Genomic DNA, 22,576 nt, shown 5'->3' on the forward strand with positions numbered 1-22,576 from the left:
CATCTTTGGTACACAAGATGTTTTTCTTGTATTTTTCCATAGTTCCAGAAATGCAATGCATTTTTTGTTAGTTTGTTTTGCTACATTTTACAACATTAAACACAGTAAAATCAAAGTTTCTCATTGTTCTTCTCCAAATATATCCATGAATTCAAGCTTCCTTGCTCTTTGTAAAATAACAAGTTTGTAATGTTGACAACAATCACAGTAAACATTTGTTTCTTGTCTTTTTAAGGATATATTGCAAAATAAATCTTTTAAATATCACTGTAAAAAAGTTGCTGTTTTCTTACTGAATTTCTTAGTTTTTCCTCCTTTCCTAAGTGTTAAGTCGTTCCCACTTTAAATTAAGTGGCCTTAACTAATATGTACTTACACATGAACTAATAGTTTGTTGCAATGTACTTATTGTGTAAATACATGTATTTACTGTGTTCTCAAATACATTATAAACACAGTAAGTACATTGTATTTATTTTTTTGATGTAAATACATAGTAGTTAAGGACACTTAATACAAAGTGGGACCGTTAAGTCTTATATGTCTATCAGGTGGTGATCTTCAAAGTGAAAATGTATTAATCTACTCTATATAACCAACCCATATTTCCACATATGTTTTTGTCATTTATTTTCTCTCTTTCTTTTTTCTTTTGGTAACACTCTTGTCATTTATTGCATTATTGGTTGATGTTTTGTTCTATATAAATGAATCATTTTCAGTATGTTTTTATCATCTTTTGTGTTGTTTGTCTTTTTATTGTTCAGCAGTTACCGATCTCACATAAGTGTTATGTCTCGTCCCATTTAACATGACAAACCCATAACTGTGTACACACATCGATATGCCATTTAACACATTATAGATGTAAAGAAAAAGTGTGTGTATTTTAATCTAATTAAAGGATTTACCCATATGGCCCAAAATTATTACAACAATCATGTCTATCATGTCAAACCACTTCTAAAATCCCAACTTCCCCAACTTTCTTCCCACAAAAGTACATGAGGGGAAAGAAAGTTTATTTAATCATGTGAATCGTACTGTCATGTTTATGAAGATTTATTAATAATATCCAGTCCATGTTAAACACCACAGTTTCCAATATTTAATGGTCATGATATGTTTTACATCCCTAAATCAGAAAACATCAGGACAGTATGGAAAATACAATTAAATGAGAGTAGCAATTTCTAAATTTACTTAGACTTGTATTTCATTGCAGACAATACGACAAACATTGTTTAATGTATTTCTCGTGATTAAAAAAACAACAACATATTTTTCAGCAAATTTCTAAAATATTGGAACAGTTCAGCATGTACCACTTTGTATTGTTGCCATTCCTTTTTACAACACTTAAAAGACATTTAGGGACTGAAGACACCAAGTGATGAAGTTTTTCAGGTGTAATTTTGACCCATTCTTCCTGCAAACAAGTTTAAGGTGAACAACAGAACTGGACCTTCTTTTTTTGTGCTTTAAAATGTGCCACACATTCTCTATTGGACACAGGTCAGGACTGCAGACATATACTAATTAACTAATTTAGGAACTAGTGAATAAGGGTGTGTGGTGAAATTTCAGACATTCCGGTTACTTACTCGAAAACCAAGGTTAGATCTATCACAGTTATTTTCTGTGTTTTGTCCAGAAATGAGCCGTTAATCTTTTCATAGGTTTTCACTTTAGATTGTACAGACTTTTACTGTTAAAATCGCAGACATTTTTTACAGTGTAGAAGACATTAAATAGATCAATGAAAACTTCAGGTGGTTTGGTCAACCCACTTGAAGCTCAAGTCCCAGCCACTTAGAGCTGACCTGCCCATTTTGAGCTTCTCCTGAGCTCGATTATTTTACAGTTTACTGCTATTTACTCTGAAAAATTGTTTAATGATCCTCTGCTGAGACTGAAATGGTTTTATTTTAGTTAATTTTATTTAATGCTGTAACTGAAAGCACCGTTTGTGCTTATTGTTTTTCTGCTGTTGGTTACTTTCTTGAAAACAATAATATTATCCAAAATGTTTTAACAGAATATTACTGTTTTGGTGGGAAAAAATGTATTTTCCTGTAGAATCTAAGTGTTTTTAAAAGTTTTTTTATTTACAGTGTTGCAGAGAGAGCTCAAATGAGCTGTGACTTAAGCTGTGACACATGCAAACAGCAAAACACTAGCAAATTGATAATTGAATATCATCAAATGTAAAAAACAAAACAAAAAAACAAACAAACAAAACAACAACATTGAACCCAGTTTTAAAATACACAGTTACTTAAAATGATCAGTTTGTCAATTTACTTCCATATCTACATTGTAGTTGAATGCTTTAATAAAAAAGAAAGTTCCAGTCACGATACCCAAAAGTCCAAGAGACAGAGCCACTCCACAGAACACTGATGGTCCAACACTTGGGATGGCAACATCAACATCTGGTAAAATACATTAATTCTATTTTTAATATTCTAAATATTCTGTTTGAGGATGCAAGAAAATTACAACAGATGAAAATATTGTTTTTAACATAATAAGAGTTGAACTAAAAAGATACAACATCCTCATACTCACCATATATTTTGGCCTGAGGTTGACCAAGAAGTGCTTCATGGATCACTCTGCAGCTGTAAATGTCTCCCTCAGCTGGTGTGAACCTAAATGTGGAGAAGATGTTGAAGGTCCCATCTACCCTTGGACGATACTGGCTTAAACTAATGCCTTCTGTCACATTGACATTATTCATAGTCCACAAGATTCTAATAGACGGAGGATAGAATCCAGTCGCATGGCAGACAAGAGTGTTCTGAACACCCAGCTCAACATCATCTTTTGGATATATAGATGTCTGTGGTGGATCTAGAAACACAAATAACTGCATTAGTTTAAACAAATATTGACATCACCATAACTTAACAAAACTTGGCACTGGATATATAACAATTTAATTTCTGTTCCCACACACACAAAAAAAAAAAAAAACTCAAAGTGGAGTGACCTTCAGTGAGAATACTTTATTATAAAAAAAAATAAAGCACATCTTAGGTTATGCAGACACGCAATCTAAACATGACAAATGAACGCACAATTTACACTAACACTGAGGAGAAGAAACTGTTAAGTAAAGTAATTTCTGTTTTATGTACACAAAAGTATTCTAATTGTTGATAATATTCTAATTGAACCACTAAAGCATGGGTCTCAAACTCAATTCCTGAAGCTCTTCAGCTCTGCAGAGTTTTGCTCCAACCCTAATCAAAACGCAGTTAATCCAAATAATCAAGGTGTTCAAGACTACTAGATATTGTTAAGCATGTTTGATAAAATCTGCAGAGCTGTGGCTCTCCAGGAATTGAGTTTGGGACCACTGCATTAAAGCAAAAGGTTTTCAGGATATTTTTGGTACCTTTCTGGACTTTAAAGAGTCAGAAAGTTTGCTTTCTATCTATGTAGGATAAGGGAGCTCTCAGATTTACTCAAAACACAATCTTTTCTGTTCTGAAGTCAAACGAAGGTCTCAAGGATTTGAAATAACCTCAGGATAATTCATAATATGATCTTTATTTTTGGGTCATCTAACATTTTAATGACAATTGCAATTCTGCATATATTTTGTAGCTTTTATATAATATTTTGAAATATTAATTAATTATTTGTGACTTGGTTTAAAATATGAATAAGAATCAGTAAAAATGTTATCATAAATTAACCCTTTTTAATGTCTTTTAGGTTTTTCTTTCAGACAATTAGATGTTGAAATGACGTTCCCTAATGGTGCAGAATGAAGGTTTTTATGAAAATTTTTGGACTCTTAGATGAAATCAACTAAAACATTAAATCTCATGAAATCTCAGCAGAGGATCAACAAACAACTCAACAGCATCAGCAGCTTAACTTATTGTATTATTAACTTGTTGGACATAATTACTGTCAGAGGTCTACAAACTTCCCCTTCACATTTATTAAGAGTTAAATGCTTTGGTTGTTTTATTGAATAAACAGGTTTTCGGAATAATCTTTACAGTCAATCGTGGTTGCTTTACTCGGGGTCACTCTTTTAAAATGAGCTAAATGATGTGATTTGTTATGGCAAGAAGCAGCTTGTAAATGCTGCTGGGTCATTTAAAAGTTTACTTTAATGATATATTTGCCACTGTCCCCTCACAGCAAGAAGGTCACTGGTTAGAGTCCAGGCTGGGCCAGTTGGCATTTCTGTGTGGAGTTTCCATGTTCTCTCCGTGTTGTTGTGGGTTTTCTCTGGGTGCTCTGGTTTCCCCCACAGTCCAACACATGTGTTATAAATGAATTGAATAAACTCAATCGGCCGTAGTGTATTTGTGTGAATGAGTGTGTATGGGTGTTTCCCAGCACTGGGTTGCAGCTGAAAGGGCATTCTCTATATAAAACATATGCCGGAATAGTTGGCTGTTTATTCCACTGTGGCAACATAGAGACCAAGGAAAATTATTAAATGAAGCTGCTGGTGCTTTTTGCAGAAGTGTTTATGATCCTCCGCTGAGATTTTGAGAGATTTAATGTTTTAGTTGATTTCATCTGAGGCTGTTTGTCCAAAAAAGACATTATAATAACTTTCATTCTGAACCCAAAGTGAACATCATTTCAGCATCTTAACATCTAAAAGAAATATCTAAAAGGCGTCATTTGTACACAATTTTGCTTAGTGGGAATGATCTATGTATATTGTATTTTGTTTCTTCTTTTTACATTTTTTGTGTAAATGGACCCCTTTCACAAGCCTATTATGATATGTGTAACAGTCATCATAATCTTAAATCCTCGAAAGTTTTTAATATTTAGATTTTTTTTAAAATGTATAATTTAAATGTATCTAAGTATATATTATATAATATTTACTTCAAACGACAAAAAACTAATTACCGCTTGTGCGAGGCATTTCTAATGCAGCTTCTGGAGCAGGACAGTAAATATGACATGCCGTTTTCAGTCTCACAGTATTTTTTCCCTTTTTCTGAAAGTCTTGATAACACCATCATGGAGTTTTTCTTTTATTACTTCAGGGAATAAGATTGTAAAAAACATTTGTTGTATTCTCCCATTCACTGCGCTTAAAGTATTCCCAACTATGATGACTTCTGCTATAGAGAAACCCGTAAATGTGAAAAGGGTCTATATTGTCAAATGTTGGAATTATATTGAAAAAATGTCTGATACTCAGTTTCTCAAATAAGTGTTAGAACATAATATTTTAAACAGCTTAATAATGATCATATTATTTGTTTTATGATGTGTAATAGGGCTGCCTTGTTTAGTCTCGGCTGCAGGAGAGATTTGAGCTGCTGTATTTACATCATGATCATTAATATTTTTCTTTTGAAATATATGAATGTAAGTAACTGTTTGTCTAGAAGAGGAGGAGAGAAGATATACTGTGTATCTTACTAGAATAAAACCCATCTCCCGGTTATATTGAAAAATAATAATCATTGCCTTCTCCATAGACATCTGCATGTATTTTACAAACTTTATATTGTATGTTTTGCTAGTAGTTGTGTGTATTTGAATGTCTGAAGCAGCTCGAAACATTACACGCTCTGTGTCAGCCTTTTTAATTTAATAAATTTGCATTTTTGGAGCCTTGGTGTTGCCGCCTTTGATTGACATTTGCACTTTTTGCGGTTTTGGCTGAGCACCCAATTTAGAGAGATGTGCGTGCTTTTGTACAGTTTTTCAATACTTCAGGGACCAGCCTAGGCTGATCAAATCAGTGTGATTGCATGCGTGAAAGGGTTAGTTGTAAAAATCTGTCGGCTTCAGTTACCAATATACAGCATATTACTGTAAAAATAAATGCACTAAATAAAAACTTGAGTAATGTAACGAAGTGGCTGACAAAGAGGGATCCATTTGCAGTATATTTATTAAACACAGTTTAATAACAATCAGCACACAGATGTAATGTGTGTGCGAACTCGCATCAAACACAGTAGTGTATGATCGAAGGGCTGGTGGCAGGTAAACACAGGATGAGTATGCAGGCATGGGTCAGAGGCAGGCGGCTGATCTCAATATGGGTATGCAGGCTAGAGTTCAAGGCAGGCGGCGTGGATCAGAGTTGGGGTTTCGGCAAAGGTACAAGGCAAGCGGCAGGCAGGACAAGGTCGGTGATCAAAGCAAGGTAAGCAACGGGGAAGCAGTCAAGGATGAGAACCGCTAAGTAGTGGTGTTAGCCTGGGCAGAACAAGAACTGGAGTGTGTGAGCTGCTTATATGTGTAAGCGTGGGTAATTAATTGAATGAGCTGCAGGTGTGCATGCTGTCAGTGTAAGTGGATGACGTAATGTTAGAAGTCCGGTGATGATGACCTCTGCTGGCCAGCGAGGGGAATGACTGGGACCGAGTAGGTGACAAGTAAACTTTTAATTTCCAGAAAACTCAAATGAATATTATTATTGATATTAATATTATTCATAATGCTTTAGCAATGTAAGCATATTAGTACATTTTTACTTCATAGACCACAAAAATAAATATATTTTTTGAATAAAGTTATTGAATAATACAAAAAAAAGACAGAAAACATCAATTTAACTTCAAGAGCAAAAATTAATTTGCAATTGCAATTGCAGTTACTCTCTTTAATGCTGTGTAACTTCAGTTTAACAAACTGTATTATGCCATTTATGGTAGAGAACTGTAAAATAACAGATACATATTCCTGCTAACTGCAGCTGTTAGTATTTTGCAATTAATTTATGGGGCTTACCCATTTCTGGTGGTGGGCTGTTAAAAATTTTAGTCAAAGAGACTATATTAGCTTTGCATCCTGTCATTTCAATAACACTTGTTTCATAAAATCTAGGAAATGTAATAGGGTCTCCAAAGTCAGGTAATGATAGTACTCCTGTCTTCAGATTATAGTCAGCATGCCACATCTCCTCATTATCAATTCCATGCATATCCTCTCCATCAACTGCTTGCATACCCTCTTCGTCTGTATAAGAGCATCCATGAATTGAAAAATAATCATGTACAACTGAAAGAGAATTGGCATTAGAAAAGTTTAGTTTATTAAGTTTTAGTTTAATTACAGTATTAGCTTATTTATACATGAAATAGGAATGATGTGGTGTTCTTCTACATAGTTCAACTCTGAAAATTAAAAAAAATTCAATGTTGAGTTTTCATCTGGTTTGAACCTTAACACAGACGTAGTGATTAATTTAATGATATCATTAAGTGATTAATTGAGTGTTATTAATAATTTCTGATAAACACCTACTGTTAACAAGCAGAACCACTGAAGGAACACAAAACTACAACCAACTTCTGTTTGTATCAAATAATACATAAAGACAACATTTTATGATTTTCTTTTTATTTATCTTGTAACTTTACTGACTTGCTAAATTAAATTGCATTAAATTAATCAAATTAATTGAATCTTAACAACCATTGTTAAATTAACATTCCATTAAGCACATTTCTTATGTCAAAGTGTCAAAAAAATTATAAAATCTATTATAATCTTTTTTGGACTTTAATCACAATCACAGATTCAATCAATGAAATAAAACACACTGAATCTCTCGACATCTCAGCAGAGGATCATTAAACAACTCTATTAACATCATAAGCAACTTCACTTATTACTACCCTATTTGACTTTATTTTAGACGTCTCTAAGAACTAAAAGTTCATTCGTTCATTCATTTTCTTGTCGGTTTAGTCCCTTTATTAATCCGGGGTCGCCACAGCGGAATGAACTGCCAACTTATCCAGCAAGTTTTTTACACAGCGGATGCCCTTTCAGCCGCAACTCATCTCTGGGAAAGAGAACTAAAAGTTATAACTTATTAAAAATGTTTTCAGAAGTCACCATTATTTGCTTTACTTGGTCTTTTTGATCCTTTATTTATCATGTTAATTTGTTGAGGTTTCGTGTGTAAGGATGTTAAGTCTCTCCAAATTATTAAACCCTGAGAACTGTTATGGAATTCCACACAAGACACAGCCATGAGAATTATTAGGCACTAAAACAATAAACTTTCTAATCTGAGAAGAAGATCAGTTTAGAAACCAGTTTTTCAACTGTCTTGATCACGCATCCTCTGCCCTCAGCTTTACCTCTACCTTTACCTTTAACTCTCCACCAGAGCTGCTCACTCACATTCCGCTCAGAATGTCGCAAGTTTTTAATATAGTGTATCTTGTGGCTCTATATTTATGTTTGGTGTCATTGTAAATGTCTCTGTGTGATTGGTAAGGTGGTCTTAATTTCACTGTAATATTTTACTTTTTTTTTTATATCTGTTGATTTGCGTACATCAACTCAAGATCAGGCAAGGTATGCTGATTTGAGTATTTAGGCAAAAGGTGCAGAAGTGTCTGTGAGATCCTGTTGCCAGGATACCCTGTTGCAATGTATGAGTCTCTGAGCTCTGCATCGAGGTATGAATGCTGTAAAGTACTTCTACATTAGCTTATTTTGTTTATTATGTGAATTAGAATGGAAAATCTTTGCCTGACAAAAAAAAATGAAAATTCTTGTATAGCTCTAATATCTTCCTGAAATCATTCCTTAAATCAAGTAGATTGTTTAGGCTGATGTTTCTGCAGCCTACGACCAGGATTGCTCATACACTCGGGCATAATGGATGGAGCATAGGCACAACATTAGATACCTGTTGATTTCTGACAATCACTGATTTAGTATGATATAATCTAGCGGCTAAATCAAACTTTATGTATGAGCAGGCATGGGGCGGCCTTATATTACTTAAAGGAAATTAGTTTACAGTTATATCCTATATCTAAGAACCAAAACTAGTGAGGTTTTGTCCTTGAGCAGATCTAGCCAACATACTGTAAGCAACTTCGGTTAAACAATGAACCAGAAAATGTAAATAAGTATTTATTAGGTTAGACGATCTAAATTAGACCAAATCACAGCCTATAAGGGATTAAGCTTGAATTAGATGAATCTAAATTTTAATTATTATAAATTGGAGTCAGATTAAATTCAGAATTGGAAACCAATTAAAATAAATTTTAACCAATAAAAATATTTCTTTTCACATGTGCTGAAAAGGCTTACATGCTTTTACCCTTCACCCATGCTGTTAGTTCCATCATTGGGCTAATAGATGGACCCTTACATGTGTTATGGCATTGCTGCATCAGATTTACTGTGGTAGTTTTGATTCCCTCATTGAGTCAGTGGTTTAGTTTTGTATTGTGATGATAACATTATTATGATTTCATTAAGCTGCTAATAGAAATCATGTGATTCTGCATATTAAGCAGTGCTTTGATCAGGTTTTAAAAACACATTGAACATCTGAGCTCTTTAAAACACACAGACATCAAGATTCAGCTTATGAGTTTTGATGGTGACAAATGTCTTGCCACAGTGAATGCTGCAAGAATCATAAAACACTCATATGACTCCCAGCATGCGCTGTGCCAAGAAAATTTGTTACCATCATTAGGACTCATAAGCTAATTCTGTTTTTTGGGTGATTGGGGTGGTCAATGTGCTTTCAAAACTTGACTAAAGTATTGCTGGATGTCATTCTACCATTAGCTCAATGTAATTTACAACACAGTACCTTTATTTTACACAATTAATCATCCCTGACTTAATTCACTGGAATTATTATTCTGTTATTTTTCTGACAAAAAATAATAATCAGATTGCTTCTTATTTTTCTTGCCATACCATACAGTCACAACAATGTAAAACGAGCTAACTTTAAGGTGCAGAGACTCCAAAAAAAGCAACCCTTCTTCACCACAGTGATGACTTCTGAAAACTCATATTTTCAATAAAACAACAAAAATATTAATCTTAATAATTGTGAATGAAGGCTTTTTTAGATGTCTGACAGAAATAAAGTCAAACAGATTATTTATAATTGATGCGGCTGATGTTTTTTAATGATCCTCTGCTGAGATTTTGAAAGATTAAATGTGTTTTATTTCAGTTCATTTAATCTAAAGCTATGACTGAAATTAGTTGTAGCATTGTGTTCCATCAGTGATTCTGCTTAATAAAAGCAGGTGTTTTTCATCTATTTTTCAACACTCATTATTCTCGTTAGTTCTTGAAACTGTTAAAAACCATTATTTGAGGTTGCAAACCTGATAAAAAATCAATGCTGAGGTTTTCAACTTGTCGATCTTCAACTTGTTGATTCATTGATAAGTCAATAAAGGTCTGCTATCTGGGTTGTTACTTTCTTGTAGAAAATTGCAAAATACAAACTTTTTTTAATTTTATGACATACTGCAATGATCTTGTTTTGAAACAATGCTTAAGCAAAATTATTTATTTAAATCTGCAGCAAACAAACATGTTTTGAACTGATGTAAAAAAAAAACATTTAAAGTGATTAAAAATGTTTACTTACTTTCAGCATGAGTTGAGAGAAGGGTGGTTAAGGTGAAAAGGGTCATGTACAGCTCCATCTTTATAACAGCTGAACACATAAAACTACTCAGGTGACAAACACAGGTGTTATTTCCTCTGTTTGGGCTTTTGCATCGTCCACTCTGATTTTAACCCACACACTGACATCATTGTCTCTAGGAGGAAGAAGAAAGTGTTTGTTTAGCTGTCAAGCTGCTTGCTAATCTAATCTAGTCGTATCTAATGTTATGATTCTTTAAGTCTACATGTTAATTGAGAGAATTTTCTTATGGATGTTCGCTTTACAATGGAATAGCACATCATTTCCTATGTCTTTATGAATATTAACAAAGTTGAATGTTTATGGGCCTCGATTATACACTGCAAATTTTAGATAGTAGATTTAACTACCCTAAATCTTATTATATTAACACCACAAAGGATCATATGAACACCACTCAGTGTTATGTGACCTAACACTCTTAGGTCAAATTTTCAACACTGCAGAGAAATAAAAATATATCTTATTTATATACGCAACACTTTATTAACTATTTGGTTAATGATTAAGGAAAACAACTCAAAACACCGTCACAACCCGTATTTTCTTGGATTTTAACCAAAAGAAGTTTTAAGACAGCTTCATTTTCTTTAGTTTTATTGTAACACAACTAAAACAGAATAAGATAAATATGATAAATTATGCTTTTTTGTGAGATATTTAAAACTAACGTATATATAACAATTTAGATGTCTAATCCCTATATACAAAACATTTTAAATACTTTTACTTACCAGTTGCTTCTTTTCATTGCTCCTTGTGGCAAAAAAAAAAAAAAAATGTCTGGAAAAATCCTACAGGGATATTGTTGCATAAATTCCCAGATGTAGTTGTCAACAGTACACTGTATTAGCATTAGATACATATAACTCAGTATGTCAAGGAGGAAAATCAGCTTCTAACACTGAGAGTGTTGTTTTATCCTTATCCAACTCTAGAATTTTTATTCTAGAACACTTTACTCTGAATTACAGCAACACTCGAAAATTAACACTAATGAATTTGCTGTGTATGTTCCATCTTCTTTTAATTAAAGGTAACTGTGTAGTTACTAATTCAGTGAAAATCTGTTTGCTAATTGTAATCACACATGAACACATTAACACATTTAATGACTTTACATTTTTGTGATCTGAGCTATAACAATACTCAATACCAATATGCTCACGTTGTTATTGCTCAAATGTTTATAAATGAACATTGTATCAGTTCATGAAATACGGTTATTTTTCGTAAATTTAAACAGTTCAATAAAACTTCTGTATTTTTTCAGAAAATTTTCTTTCAACCACAGCTGCCGGTATTTTTCAGAATATTTAACAGATTTTTTTTTTTTTTTTTTGTGGTCATGATTGAAACAATGTTTCAATCCAGGTTGGGGTTTCTTTAGTGGTCATGTGTTACTTTTAACCAAGTAATGTATTCTTTTTACAACTTTTTAAGGAGTATAGGCTGTTTGAGAGAGGAGGGCTGAACATTAACATATGTATAAGTGGAATTTATGAATAATGAACTTAAAAAAATAGTTTGTAGAAGTGGAGTAAAGGAGATTGCTATTTATTTCTTATTATTGCCCATTCTATTATTTTGCAATTCATGGATGCTCTTATACAGACGAAGAGGGTGTGCATGCAGTTGATGGAGTGGATATGCATGAAGTTGATAATGAGGAGATGTGACATGCTAACTATAGTCTGAAGCAGGGAGGTCGTTCGACCCCAATTACTAGGGCACGTGAAGCAGGCATAACAGTCTTTTTTTGTGGAGGTGTTTGCACGCACTGAGTTTTGCAAGTCCACGAAACAAAGTTGAAATAATATGATGGAGATCTGATTTGGACTAAGCATGGCTCCTGATTTTTTAGTATGAAGCAAAAAAGAGGGATGATGAGTCCAAAGATAAAGCTCAACAAACATAATTCTCGGCCATGAGTCAGGTCTAAGATAACACACAACAGATAATTCTATAATGTATATACATCCCATAATGTAAAGAAGTTGTCATTTAATAAGAATATGTGAATAACTCAATTTGAAAAAAATGTCAAATAGAACCTTATAATTCTGAGGTGACGAGTTAATAAAATAATATTTTCTGTTTTTAGTAGAGATATTATATGAGAGTCTTGCTTTGTTTACCTAACAAGTGGATCTAGATGGATTAGCATTGTAAACATAATATAAACGTGAAAAAAAAAACAATTATTTTTCATTTCATGTATTAAGTTTTTAGTTACGGTACTACCAAAATCATTCTGCATAAATCTGCAGATTTTTTACAAAATTATCCGCAGAAATAGAAAAAAATGTCAGCAGATTCTGTCTGGCCCTAGTGATTACTTAGAGCAATTAAGCAAACAACCTGTTTACATATTGGCTCTAAGCATTGAAATTTGAAGAAATCTTCTTTTGCTTGTCAACAACTGTATACAGTACTGCAGTAGTGTTACAAATTTTTAATCTGTAATGAAAATAAACATTTAAGGTCCAAATGAGCATTGGATAGTAATGAGAAAGTGTTTTTTCTTTCTTTTTGGAATAAAAGCAGTATGCTGCCTAGCAACACTTGACACATAGGCCTGCATAAACTGGTTAAACAGTTATCATAGACGTCCATGTTCAGCAGCATTCACTTTGTATTCAGCGTGGCTAAAATGTCACAGAAAAAGCTCTATAGTTCTCTCATATTGATTTTGGCTCTATTCTTTGTAGGGGAAAGTGGTAAGTAACATGAGTGATATTAAATATAAACTATCATTATACTAAAAATAATAAAATAATTGTTGTTACCAGCAGTATTAGTTAATTATATTGCAACATTTTTTTAAGAAGAGCAACTAAAGCAAATGTATTCTTGACCAGTATTATTTTAAAGACATTAATGTACAGCAACTGGCTGATACATCTCAATGCTTGTTGAAATAATTTACTGACTGACCAATCCACCTGTTTCCTTTTCAGCTAATGTATATTACATGTACCGTGTATCAAGATGCATCTTCAGCTCCTCTAATATCAGTGCCATGGTGTATTTTGACCGCACGTATTTCAATAAAAATCTATTCATACAGTTTAACAGCAATCTGGGGAGGTTTGAAGGGTTTAACGAGTATGGATTAAAACTTGCAGAGTTCTGGAACAATGGAACATTTGTAGATCAGGAGAAAGACGTTGTGGAATTTTTCTGCAAGTATAATTCTCAAATCTATGAAAACAGCATCTTAGATAAAGCAGGTATGTGGCATAAAAGTCTCTGATATTTATTTTACTTGCTTGCTGTAAGATGAAAGTGCTAACCATCGATTTATTTATATTTATTTATTTATTTATTTATTGCCATACATGACATGGCTTACTTCTCTTGACATCATAAGCTTTATTTTTCAAGAAGCTTTGGTAGCATGGTGGCTCAGTGTTCACCGCTGTCGCCTTACAGCAATAAGGTCGCTGGTTTAAGCACCGGCTGGGTCAGTTGGCGTTTCTGTGTGGAGTTTGCATGTTCTCCCCGTGTTCACGTGGGTTTAATCAATTTTGAAATAATGAGCTTTAAAGTTTTTGCATTCCATATAGCAAACAGTATGTGTGTAACATTTGTTTATTTAAATAAAAAGTCTTAAAATGTAAACAACTTATAAAAAACATCCCATAATGTTAATAATTTGTCATTGAATAAGAATTGAATTTTGATAAAAATGTCAATAAGAACCTTATAATTCTAAGGTGACAGTATGTGTGTAAATGATCTGCAGTACTGGGTTGCAGCTGGAAGGGCGTCCGCTTTGTTAAACATATGCTGGTTGAGTTGTCAGTTTATTCTGCTGTGGTGACCCCTCATGAATAAAGGAACTAAGCCGAAGAAAAATGAATCAATGTATAAAATACTGTTGCATTGGTAAAATAATACTCAATTACAAGTAAAAGTACTATGACAAAAAAGTACTCAAGTAAAAGTACAAAAGTAGTCTACTAAAAAAACTATACTCCAAGAAAAAAAAATAGTTAAAACTACAGCTTTTTTTTTTTAAGTGTACACTATTTTACAAAATACTTTTAGAGATTTAATTGAAGTCTAATTAAAAATTAAACTTTGGCCTGCACAATGAACAGATTCTAATTTAGGCTTTTATTTACATATAAACATTGATCAATTACCATAATATTGAGTTATTTTATTTGCACATTATGTGAATTTCTGTTTTTTTTCTTTTTCTTTTTTTTTTAACAGCACACAGAAGTTTAATTCAGACTTGATATTAAACTTATTAGAACATTTATTGGCTTTAACCTGTACAGTCTGTACAATATAATAATGCTCTTAGGTAGACTATAGTTTAGCTATATGTACAGATCATACAATTACCTCAGTTTGAAACATTTATTGAATATATATATATTTTAAGAAATTTAAAAAAAAGTGATGTTATGAAAAATGTCTTTCTTATTATGTGATAAAGCAAAACACATATGAGCAAACAGGACCTTGCTCTCCCCTTATCAAACAAAGAGTGCTGTGGAGCTTAGTCTATTAGTCCAATCCACAGTACAAAAACAATTTCAGCCCACACAGAACTCACAACTCATAAAATTGTTTGATTTGGGTGAGTTCTTTTTGATTTGAAGGGTATTTTTTCTAATATATTTCCCAAATGATGTTTAACAGAGCGAGGAAATTTTCACAGTATGTCTGATAATATTTTTTTCTTCTAGAGAAAGTCTTATGTTTTATTTTGGCTAGAATAAAAGCAGTTTTTAATTTTTAAATACCATTTTAAGAACAAAATTATTATCCCCTTTAAGCTATATATTTTTTGATAGTCTACAGAACAAACCATCATTATACAATAACTTGCCTAATTACCATGACCTGCCTAGTTAACCTAATTAAACTAGTTAAGCCTTTAAATGTTTCTTTAAGCTGTATTGAAGTGTCTTGTAAAATATCTAGTCAAATATTATTTACTGTCATCATGGCAAAGATAAAATAAATCAGTTATAAGAAATGAGTTATTAAAACTATTATGTTTGGAAATGTGTTGAAAAAATCTGCTCTCCAATAAACAGAAATTGGGGGGGGAGTTATATTCTAAAAATTATATTAAATTATATTCTATTCTCTATATATATGTTAAAAAACAACATTTAACATTGTTAGAGGTATTTAATTCTTTCTTTAACTTTGACAACCCAAACATACACATTCATATATAGACATGCTAGAAGCAGTTTATTAATTATGTTCTTCTCAATTCAGTGAAACCAAAGGTTAAGCTTAGTTCAGTGACCCGGGCCGGTGGAAGACAATCAACAGTTTTGATGTGCAGCGCATATGATTTTTATCCTCCACACATCAACGTGTTCTGGTTGAGAAATGGTGAAGTAATGACCTCTGAAGTGACCTCAACTATGGAGATGGCTGATGGTGACTGGTATTACCAGATTCACTCTGAGCTTGAATACAGTCCGAAACCTGGAGAAAGGATTTCCTGTGTGATTGAACATGCCAGCTCTAACAAACCCATGATTTATGACTGGGGTAAGTAGAACTCAGCTGTTGGCATTGGAATTGTGTTTGTGGATCGAAAAATTAATACACAAGTTGAACATACAGATCCATCTCTTCCTGTCTTTGAGAGGAATAAAATTTCCATCGGGGTTTCTGCTCTTGTGCTGGGAATCATCACTGCAGCAGCTGGAATCATTTACTACAAGAAGAAAACTACAGGTAAGTGGAGTGAATAATACAGATTTAACTATGTAAAATATCAGCCCCATATTTGAATATTTTTCATTTTATTTTTTGACAGGGAGGACTTCAGTAGTTCCAAGTCGCCTGATTACATTGCCACTTATGTTCGGACGCTAATGTAAATGGCATTCACCACAGAGCACTCTGTCATGAACATTACACCTACAGTACCATCTGTATACGTCCTGTTGAATGAATTATGGCACAGTTAATGTCACTTTTATTGCTCAATTTGAAAGCAGAAAGAACAAAATCCACAGTGTAAAATTGGTGTTTACTTTTGAACATTTACTTTTAAAAATAAAAAGGATAAACAGCTGTCTGTCATAGTTTTGTCCTAAAAAAATATAACAAACTATATAAACAATATAAATTATTGATTTCATTTAGGGACACACTGATATGGATTTTTTTTGGTTGATATCAATAACTAATAACTTAAGAGTTGGACCCTGCTGAAAAAACAGCTTTAACCAGCCTAGGCTGGTTTTAGCTGGTCGACCAGGCTGGTTTTAGAGGGGCTTTGGCCATTACCAGACTGGTTTCCAGTCATTTCCAGCCTGGTCTTAGCTGGTCTGGTTTTAACTGCTCTTCTCCCAGCCTGACCAGCTAAGACCAGGCTGGAAATGGCTGGAAACCAGCCTGGAAATCGCCAAAACCCTTCTAAAACCAGCCTGGACGACCAGCTAAAACCAGCCAACCAGCCTAGGCTGGTTAAAGCTGTTTTTTTTCAGTAGGGGAGGCCAATAATGGGCGTTGCTAGGAATATTTTAGGGGGCTGTAGCCTCTCTATATTTCTACTCAGCCCCCCTAAAACTTTTGCGATTAGCTCATAAACTATACACCAAATTATCCTCTCAGTCCCCTTTAAATTTGATATGAAAATGCAGGCAGAATTCGGCTCCTCGCTGTCTTTTATTTTTCATTTGATCAGCAAACCACATCCGTGGACAGCGAAAGAACAAGGTGTGTGTTTAAATTGTTATAATATCTGCTTATTTGCAGTTCTTTGATAACCGTTTCTCCTGTATATCCTAATGTCACAGAGGAGCAGTCGGGTGTTCTCTGCGTTCATCGCATCAGCACAGCTGTTTCCTCCAGCAAAACTCGTAACGAACATTTCGCTTTTTATAATTCAAGTGAACTACCGATATTAAATACTTTACAGTTTGTGTGGCATAAACTGTACCATACAGTCTTGCACAGAAAGGATCAAAAATAGTGACAGAACCACTTAGAGAATGTATTGTTTTAACTGTCACTGAGTCACTGACAGATAGAAACATCAAGTGTTGTCTAGTATAAACAATACTTTTTTATGATTATCCTTCAGATCGTGAAATATGTGAATTAGTCTGTAAATTTATATGATTATTTTATTCAAAAAATATATATTTATATTTATGCCCTTTAATTAGAAAAGTGGCCATTTATTTATTTAATACATGAAAACAAATGCACTTAAATATTGAAAGTCATTTTGACTACAGTAAACATAGGGCGGTTAAGCCTATTTGGCTTACTCAGAACTCAAATGGCTGTCTGTCTATGTAATACAGTGGAATACTAGTATAAACCCTACCATATTAAACAATATAAAGTATATAAAGCATAATAAAACATTTAGAAGTAGTAATTTAATAGTAATACACTTAAAAATGTTTGTTTAATATAGTAAGGTTTATACTGATAGTAATAGTAGTACAACTTCTAAATGTAATATAATGCTTTACATATATATGTGTGTGTCTATGTATATATAAAACTTCATAAAAGTTTGAACTGATTATACCTATATGCACAATTTCACATAATTTAGCATGCCAAAAAAAAAATTATTTTCTTGTCTTCGCATAGCAACTTAACGTGCAACTTAACTGTTGCATAAAAATAATAGGTTTGATAATAGGTTTTGTCAATTAAAATGCGTCATCATGGTGGTGCAGTAGCACAATCGCCTCACAGCAAGAAGGTCACTGGTTTTAGCCTCAGTTGGGTCAGTTGGCACATTTATTAAACAGAGCACAAGCAGCTCCAACTGCTAACCCTCACATGCGTTTCAGTCTCACTTTTGTCTGGATAAGCTCACTTTCTTCATCACGTTGCTGTCAACTGCAGGCTTGAGTCTGTATGATCCCACTTTTGATACCATGTAGTGTTTCCTTGAAGGATACACTGGTTCAGCTGTTGCAAAGAGATGTTATAGCGCCAGTAACCCACCCCTCTTTTTGGGTCAACAGCCTTGTTATCACTGAAAAAAAGAATGAGTTATTATGTGTGCCTGGATCCTCATCACCTAAATAAAGCTGTTCTACGTCAACACTTCAAACAACTGAAGATGTCTTGGTTAAGCTTTCTGGAAAGAAAATTTCCTCCATCTTTGATGAAAAGGACGGCTACTGGCAAGTCAGACTGGATACAGAATCTTATCTACTATGCGCGTTTAACATGCCATGGGGTAAATATGGATTCAAACGTCTCCTGTTTGGTGTCAAGTACAGTGTGAAGTTTGCTCGCGTGGGTTGCCTCCGGGTGTTTCGGTTTCCCCCACAAGTTCAAAGACATGCGGTACAGGTGAATTGAATAAGCTTAATTATCCGTACTAGTGTATGTGTGTAAATGAAAGAATGTATGAGTGTTTCCTTTAGTGTTGGGTTCTGGCTGGATGGGCATTCGTTGGCGCTTCATTCCGCTGTGGCGACTAAGCATGTGCATGTCTGCATCAACACCTCAGCTATATATTAGCTTCTAAACATACCTTACTAGCACATGCTCTTTTGTTTACATACTTTAATCAACATATACATTTAGCTTGAAGTTGGAGTTTTGAGATTTTAGTGAGTGTCTCTGAATTTCAGCATTTGTACACAATTAAATCATGAATTATATGAGAGATTTCATAAAACCAAGTGTAAAATGATAATTTGAGGGTACAAACAAAGTTAGGTTTCTGGTGGCGATCCTCAAAGAAACATTTATTAATCTACCCTAAATGTTTTTGGGTTTTTTTTTCTCTCTCTCTCTTTTTTTTGGCAACACTCTTGTCATTTATTTTCACCAATGCTTAACTTTTTCCTGTACCTGATAAAAGAATAATTCTGAATATATTACTGTTCTGTATTGAAAATATTACTGTGTGTGTGTGTGTGTGTGTGTGTGTGTGTGTGTGTGTGTGTGTGTGTGTGTGTGTGTGTGTGTGTGTGTGTGTGTGTGTGTGTGTGTGTGTGCGTGTGTGTGTGCGCGTGTGTGTATGTGCTTGTGTGTGTGCTTGTGCGTGTGTTTAAATCTAATGAATAGACTTCCTCTATATGGCCCAAAGGCATTATAACAACCATATCTATCATGTCAAATCACTTCAGAAAACCCAACTTCCTCATACAAGCACATGAGGTGAAAGAAAGTTCATTTAATCATGTGTAACTTACTGTAATGTTTATGTAAATTTCTTCATTATATTGACAACATTATAATGAAAACATTAAACACTTCTGTTTACAATATTTCATGGTCATTAAACATTTAAGTTTAAGACATATATATATATATATATATATATATATATATATATATATATATATATATATATATATATATATATATATATATATATATATATATATATATATATATATATACACAGTTAAAGTCAGAATTATTAGCTCCCCTGAATTATGAGCCCCTGTTTATTTTTTCTCCGTTTTCAGTTTATCAGGGATATTTTAATAACTAATAAATAATATAATACAAAATATTTTGTTCAACACACACACACACACACACACATATATATATTTATATATTTATTTATTTATTTATTTATTTATATATTTATACACATATATATTTATTAGAGGGCATTTTTTTTTCAACACATTTATAAACATAATAGTTTAATAACTAATTTCTAGTAACTGATTTATTTTATCTTTGCCATGATGGCAGTAAATAATATTTGACTAAATATTTTTCAAGATGATTCTATACAGCATAAAGTGACATTTAACGGCTTAACTAGGTTATTGGGTTAACTAGGCAGGTTAGGGTAATTAGGCAAGTTATTGTATAACAATGCTTTTTTTAATATTTTTTATAGACTATCAAAAAATTGCTTCAAGGGGCTAATAATGTTGACCTTAAAAAAAAAAAAAAAAAAATATATATATATATATATATATATATATATATTTTTTTTTTTTTTCTTTTTCTTTTATTATTATTATTTTTTACATTTTTAAAATTTAAAAATTTTAAAACTGCTTTTATTCCATCCAAAATAAAATAAATAAGACTTTCTCCAAACGAAAAAAATATTATCAGATATACTGTGAAAATTTCCTTGCTCTGTTCAACATCATTTGGGAAAAAAGAGAAAAAAATCAATTCCAAAGGGGGCTAATAATTCTGACTTCAACTGTAGATAAAAAAAATAATATAAATGGATATATGGAATATATGAAAATGAATACAATTCAGTTATCTAACATTTCACTCTCGTTTATCCAAATTTATTATATATAACGTTGAAATTTATTTCATTCATTGATTCATTAATTTTCTTTTCGGGTTAGTCCTTTTATTAATCCGGGGTCACCACAGCAGAATGAACTGCCAACTTAGCCAGCATATATTTGTTAAGCAGCAAATGCCCTTCCAGCCGCAACCCATCACTGGTAAACATCCACACACACTACTGGCAATTTAACTTACCCAATTCACATGTACCACATGTCTTTGTGGGGGAAACTGGAGAACACAGAAGAAACACAAACGAACACAGGGAGAACATGCAAACTTTACACAGAAACACTAACTGACCTAGCCAAAGCTCAAACCATTGACCTTCTTGTGGTAAGGCGAAAGTGCTACTTACTGTGCCACCATGTCGCCTGAAATGAATGTTTTATTTATTTCTATTTTATCACAGTCTCCTTTTTCTATTTTAGCACAAGTAGTGCTCTAGTAATTGATCTTTTGGGAGCTGTGTTGTTGGGAATTAAAGTATAATATGAAACCATATAATATAAATGTTCAGCTAACTGTTGATTATGGATTATTTTACATTTGTCTATATTGTTACATTTATTTAATCTACAGTTTTATTCACTGTTGACCACCAGAAGATGGAGGAGCCCTGCAAGTTTTAGATGATTTCTAACCTTAAACTCCTCAAAGCACACCAATACTATCTATTCATTCAATCATTCATTTTCTTTTTAGCTCCTTTTATTAATCTGGGGTCGCCACAGCGGAATGAACCGCCAACTTATCCTGCATATGTTTTTTGCAGCGGATGCTCTAGCTCTAGCTACAACCCATCTCTGGGAAACATCCATACACACTACAGACAATTTAGCCTACCCAATTCACCTGTAAAACATGTCTTTGGACTGTGGGGGAAACCGGAGCACCCGGAGGTAACCCACTCGAATGCTGGGAGAACATGCAAATTCCACACAGGAACGCCAACTGACCCAGCCGAGGCTAGAACCAGGAACTTCTTGCTGTGAGGCGAAAGCACAACCTACTGCACAACAGAGTCACTCCAATACTATCTATATAGATTTAATTTTTATTATTATTATTTTTTTTTATCAAAAGCCCCTCCTGGAGCATCCGATCTTTTAATTATTTTTAGTTTTATTTCTCCTTGTTTGTTAGATTGATCAATTTTGCTAAAAAGCTAAGGTGTTCATGTCTTTTAAACACCTCGATTTTAATGAGCTGCGTAGATAGAGTTGGAGCAAAACTGTGCAGAGCTGTGGCCCACCATTGATTAAGTTTTCTAAGTGAACCAGTCGAACTCCAAATGAAACTGAATTTTGTGAAACAGTTCACATCTAAAGCACTTACCCTCAAATGACTTAATTTTTAACATGCCTGATACCCTTTCTGACTCCAAATAAACCTTCATTTGGCCTGCAAAACTTGCAAGACACTTTTCAGATGGTTGTGATGTTGTACTACAGAAATTATAATTGCTGACTCTATTTTTTTTTATATGTTGTGTCCTAACATGGGATGATGTCATTATGTTGTTGTGTTTTTTTTAAGCGGTTTATTGATACAAACTGTTCGAAAGATCCGGATATCAGAAAAGATCCAAACTTTCCATCAGTACTTGTGAGAAATTTTGAATTCAAATGGTTTGAAAGATTTAAAACACTTTCTTATAGGGTTTAATTAATCTTCATTTTTGTTTCTCTACAGTTAAATGGTTTAATACGGTGGCCGGGAAGAGCAAAACAACATTACAAAGTGTGAAACACTTTTACAAAGCTTGAGACAAATTTACATTTTGGGAAACATTTTACCCATCATCAATTACACAATTACATAGGAAAAACTATTTTAACAAGGACAAAACAAATTTTCATCTTAGAAAAA

At 33.2% G+C, this 22,576-nt stretch overlaps 2 protein-coding genes across 3 annotated transcripts; one reads left to right on the forward strand and one right to left on the reverse strand.

Annotated features, from left to right (window-relative positions):
• Nucleotides 1-1,048: 1,048 nt before the first annotated feature.
• Nucleotides 1,049-10,564, reverse strand: mhc2d8.35a1 (major histocompatibility complex class II d8.35a1). The gene is made up of 4 exons (XM_009304126.5): nucleotides 10,388-10,564; nucleotides 6,742-7,011; nucleotides 2,572-2,856; nucleotides 1,049-2,435 (listed from the first exon to the last, which is right to left on the reverse strand). Exons 1-4 carry the CDS (start codon nucleotides 10,464-10,466, stop codon nucleotides 2,296-2,298), a joined length of 774 nt encoding a protein of 257 aa, XP_009302401.1. The 5' UTR covers nucleotides 10,467-10,564; the 3' UTR covers nucleotides 1,049-2,295.
• Nucleotides 10,565-13,052: 2,488 nt separating this feature from the next.
• mhc2d8.35b2 (major histocompatibility complex class II d8.35b2) lies at nucleotides 13,053-16,510 on the forward strand. 2 transcript variants are annotated; one of them, NM_001080633.2, is made up of 5 exons: nucleotides 13,053-13,167; nucleotides 13,408-13,680; nucleotides 15,698-15,979; nucleotides 16,055-16,168; nucleotides 16,251-16,510. In NM_001080633.2, exons 1-5 carry the CDS (start codon nucleotides 13,062-13,064, stop codon nucleotides 16,307-16,309), a joined length of 834 nt encoding a protein of 277 aa, NP_001074102.2. In that variant the 5' UTR covers nucleotides 13,053-13,061; the 3' UTR covers nucleotides 16,310-16,510. The 2 variants fall into 2 exon arrangements, with proteins under 2 accessions (NP_001074102.2, XP_073765758.1); XM_073909657.1 differs by lacking the exons at nucleotides 13,053-13,167; nucleotides 13,408-13,680 and adding an exon at nucleotides 14,990-15,044.
• Nucleotides 16,511-22,576: the final 6,066 nt, after the last annotated feature.

Source organism: Danio rerio, chromosome 8 (genome assembly GCF_049306965.1).
Source record: "Danio rerio strain Tuebingen ecotype United States chromosome 8, GRCz12tu, whole genome shotgun sequence".
NCBI classification, from domain to species: Eukaryota; Metazoa; Chordata; class Actinopteri; order Cypriniformes; family Danionidae; genus Danio; species Danio rerio.

What these genes read in the sequence shown, in the direction of transcription:
- mhc2d8.35a1 (XM_009304126.5), bottom strand. Translation starts at nt 10,466, where the DNA reads ATGTGTTCAGCTGTTATAAAGATGGAGCTGTACATGACCCTTTTCACC. An exon ending in CAGCCCACCACCAGAAATGG is followed by an intron (nt 2,857 to 6,741) that starts GTAAGCCCCATA and finishes TTGTGTTTCTAG; the next exon opens with ATCCACCACAGACATCTATA. An exon ending in ACCTCAGGCCAAAATATATG is followed by an intron (nt 2,436 to 2,571) that starts GTGAGTATGAGG and finishes GTATTTTACCAG; the next exon opens with ATGTTGATGTTGCCATCCCA.
- mhc2d8.35b2 (NM_001080633.2), top strand. Translation starts at nt 13,062, where the DNA reads ATGTTCAGCAGCATTCACTTTGTATTCAGCGTGGCTAAAATGTCACAG. An exon ending in CAGCATCTTAGATAAAGCAG is followed by an intron (nt 13,681 to 15,697) that starts GTATGTGGCATA and finishes TTCTCAATTCAG; the next exon opens with TGAAACCAAAGGTTAAGCTT. An exon ending in ACCCATGATTTATGACTGGG is followed by an intron (nt 15,980 to 16,054) that starts GTAAGTAGAACT and finishes TTGAACATACAG; the next exon opens with ATCCATCTCTTCCTGTCTTT.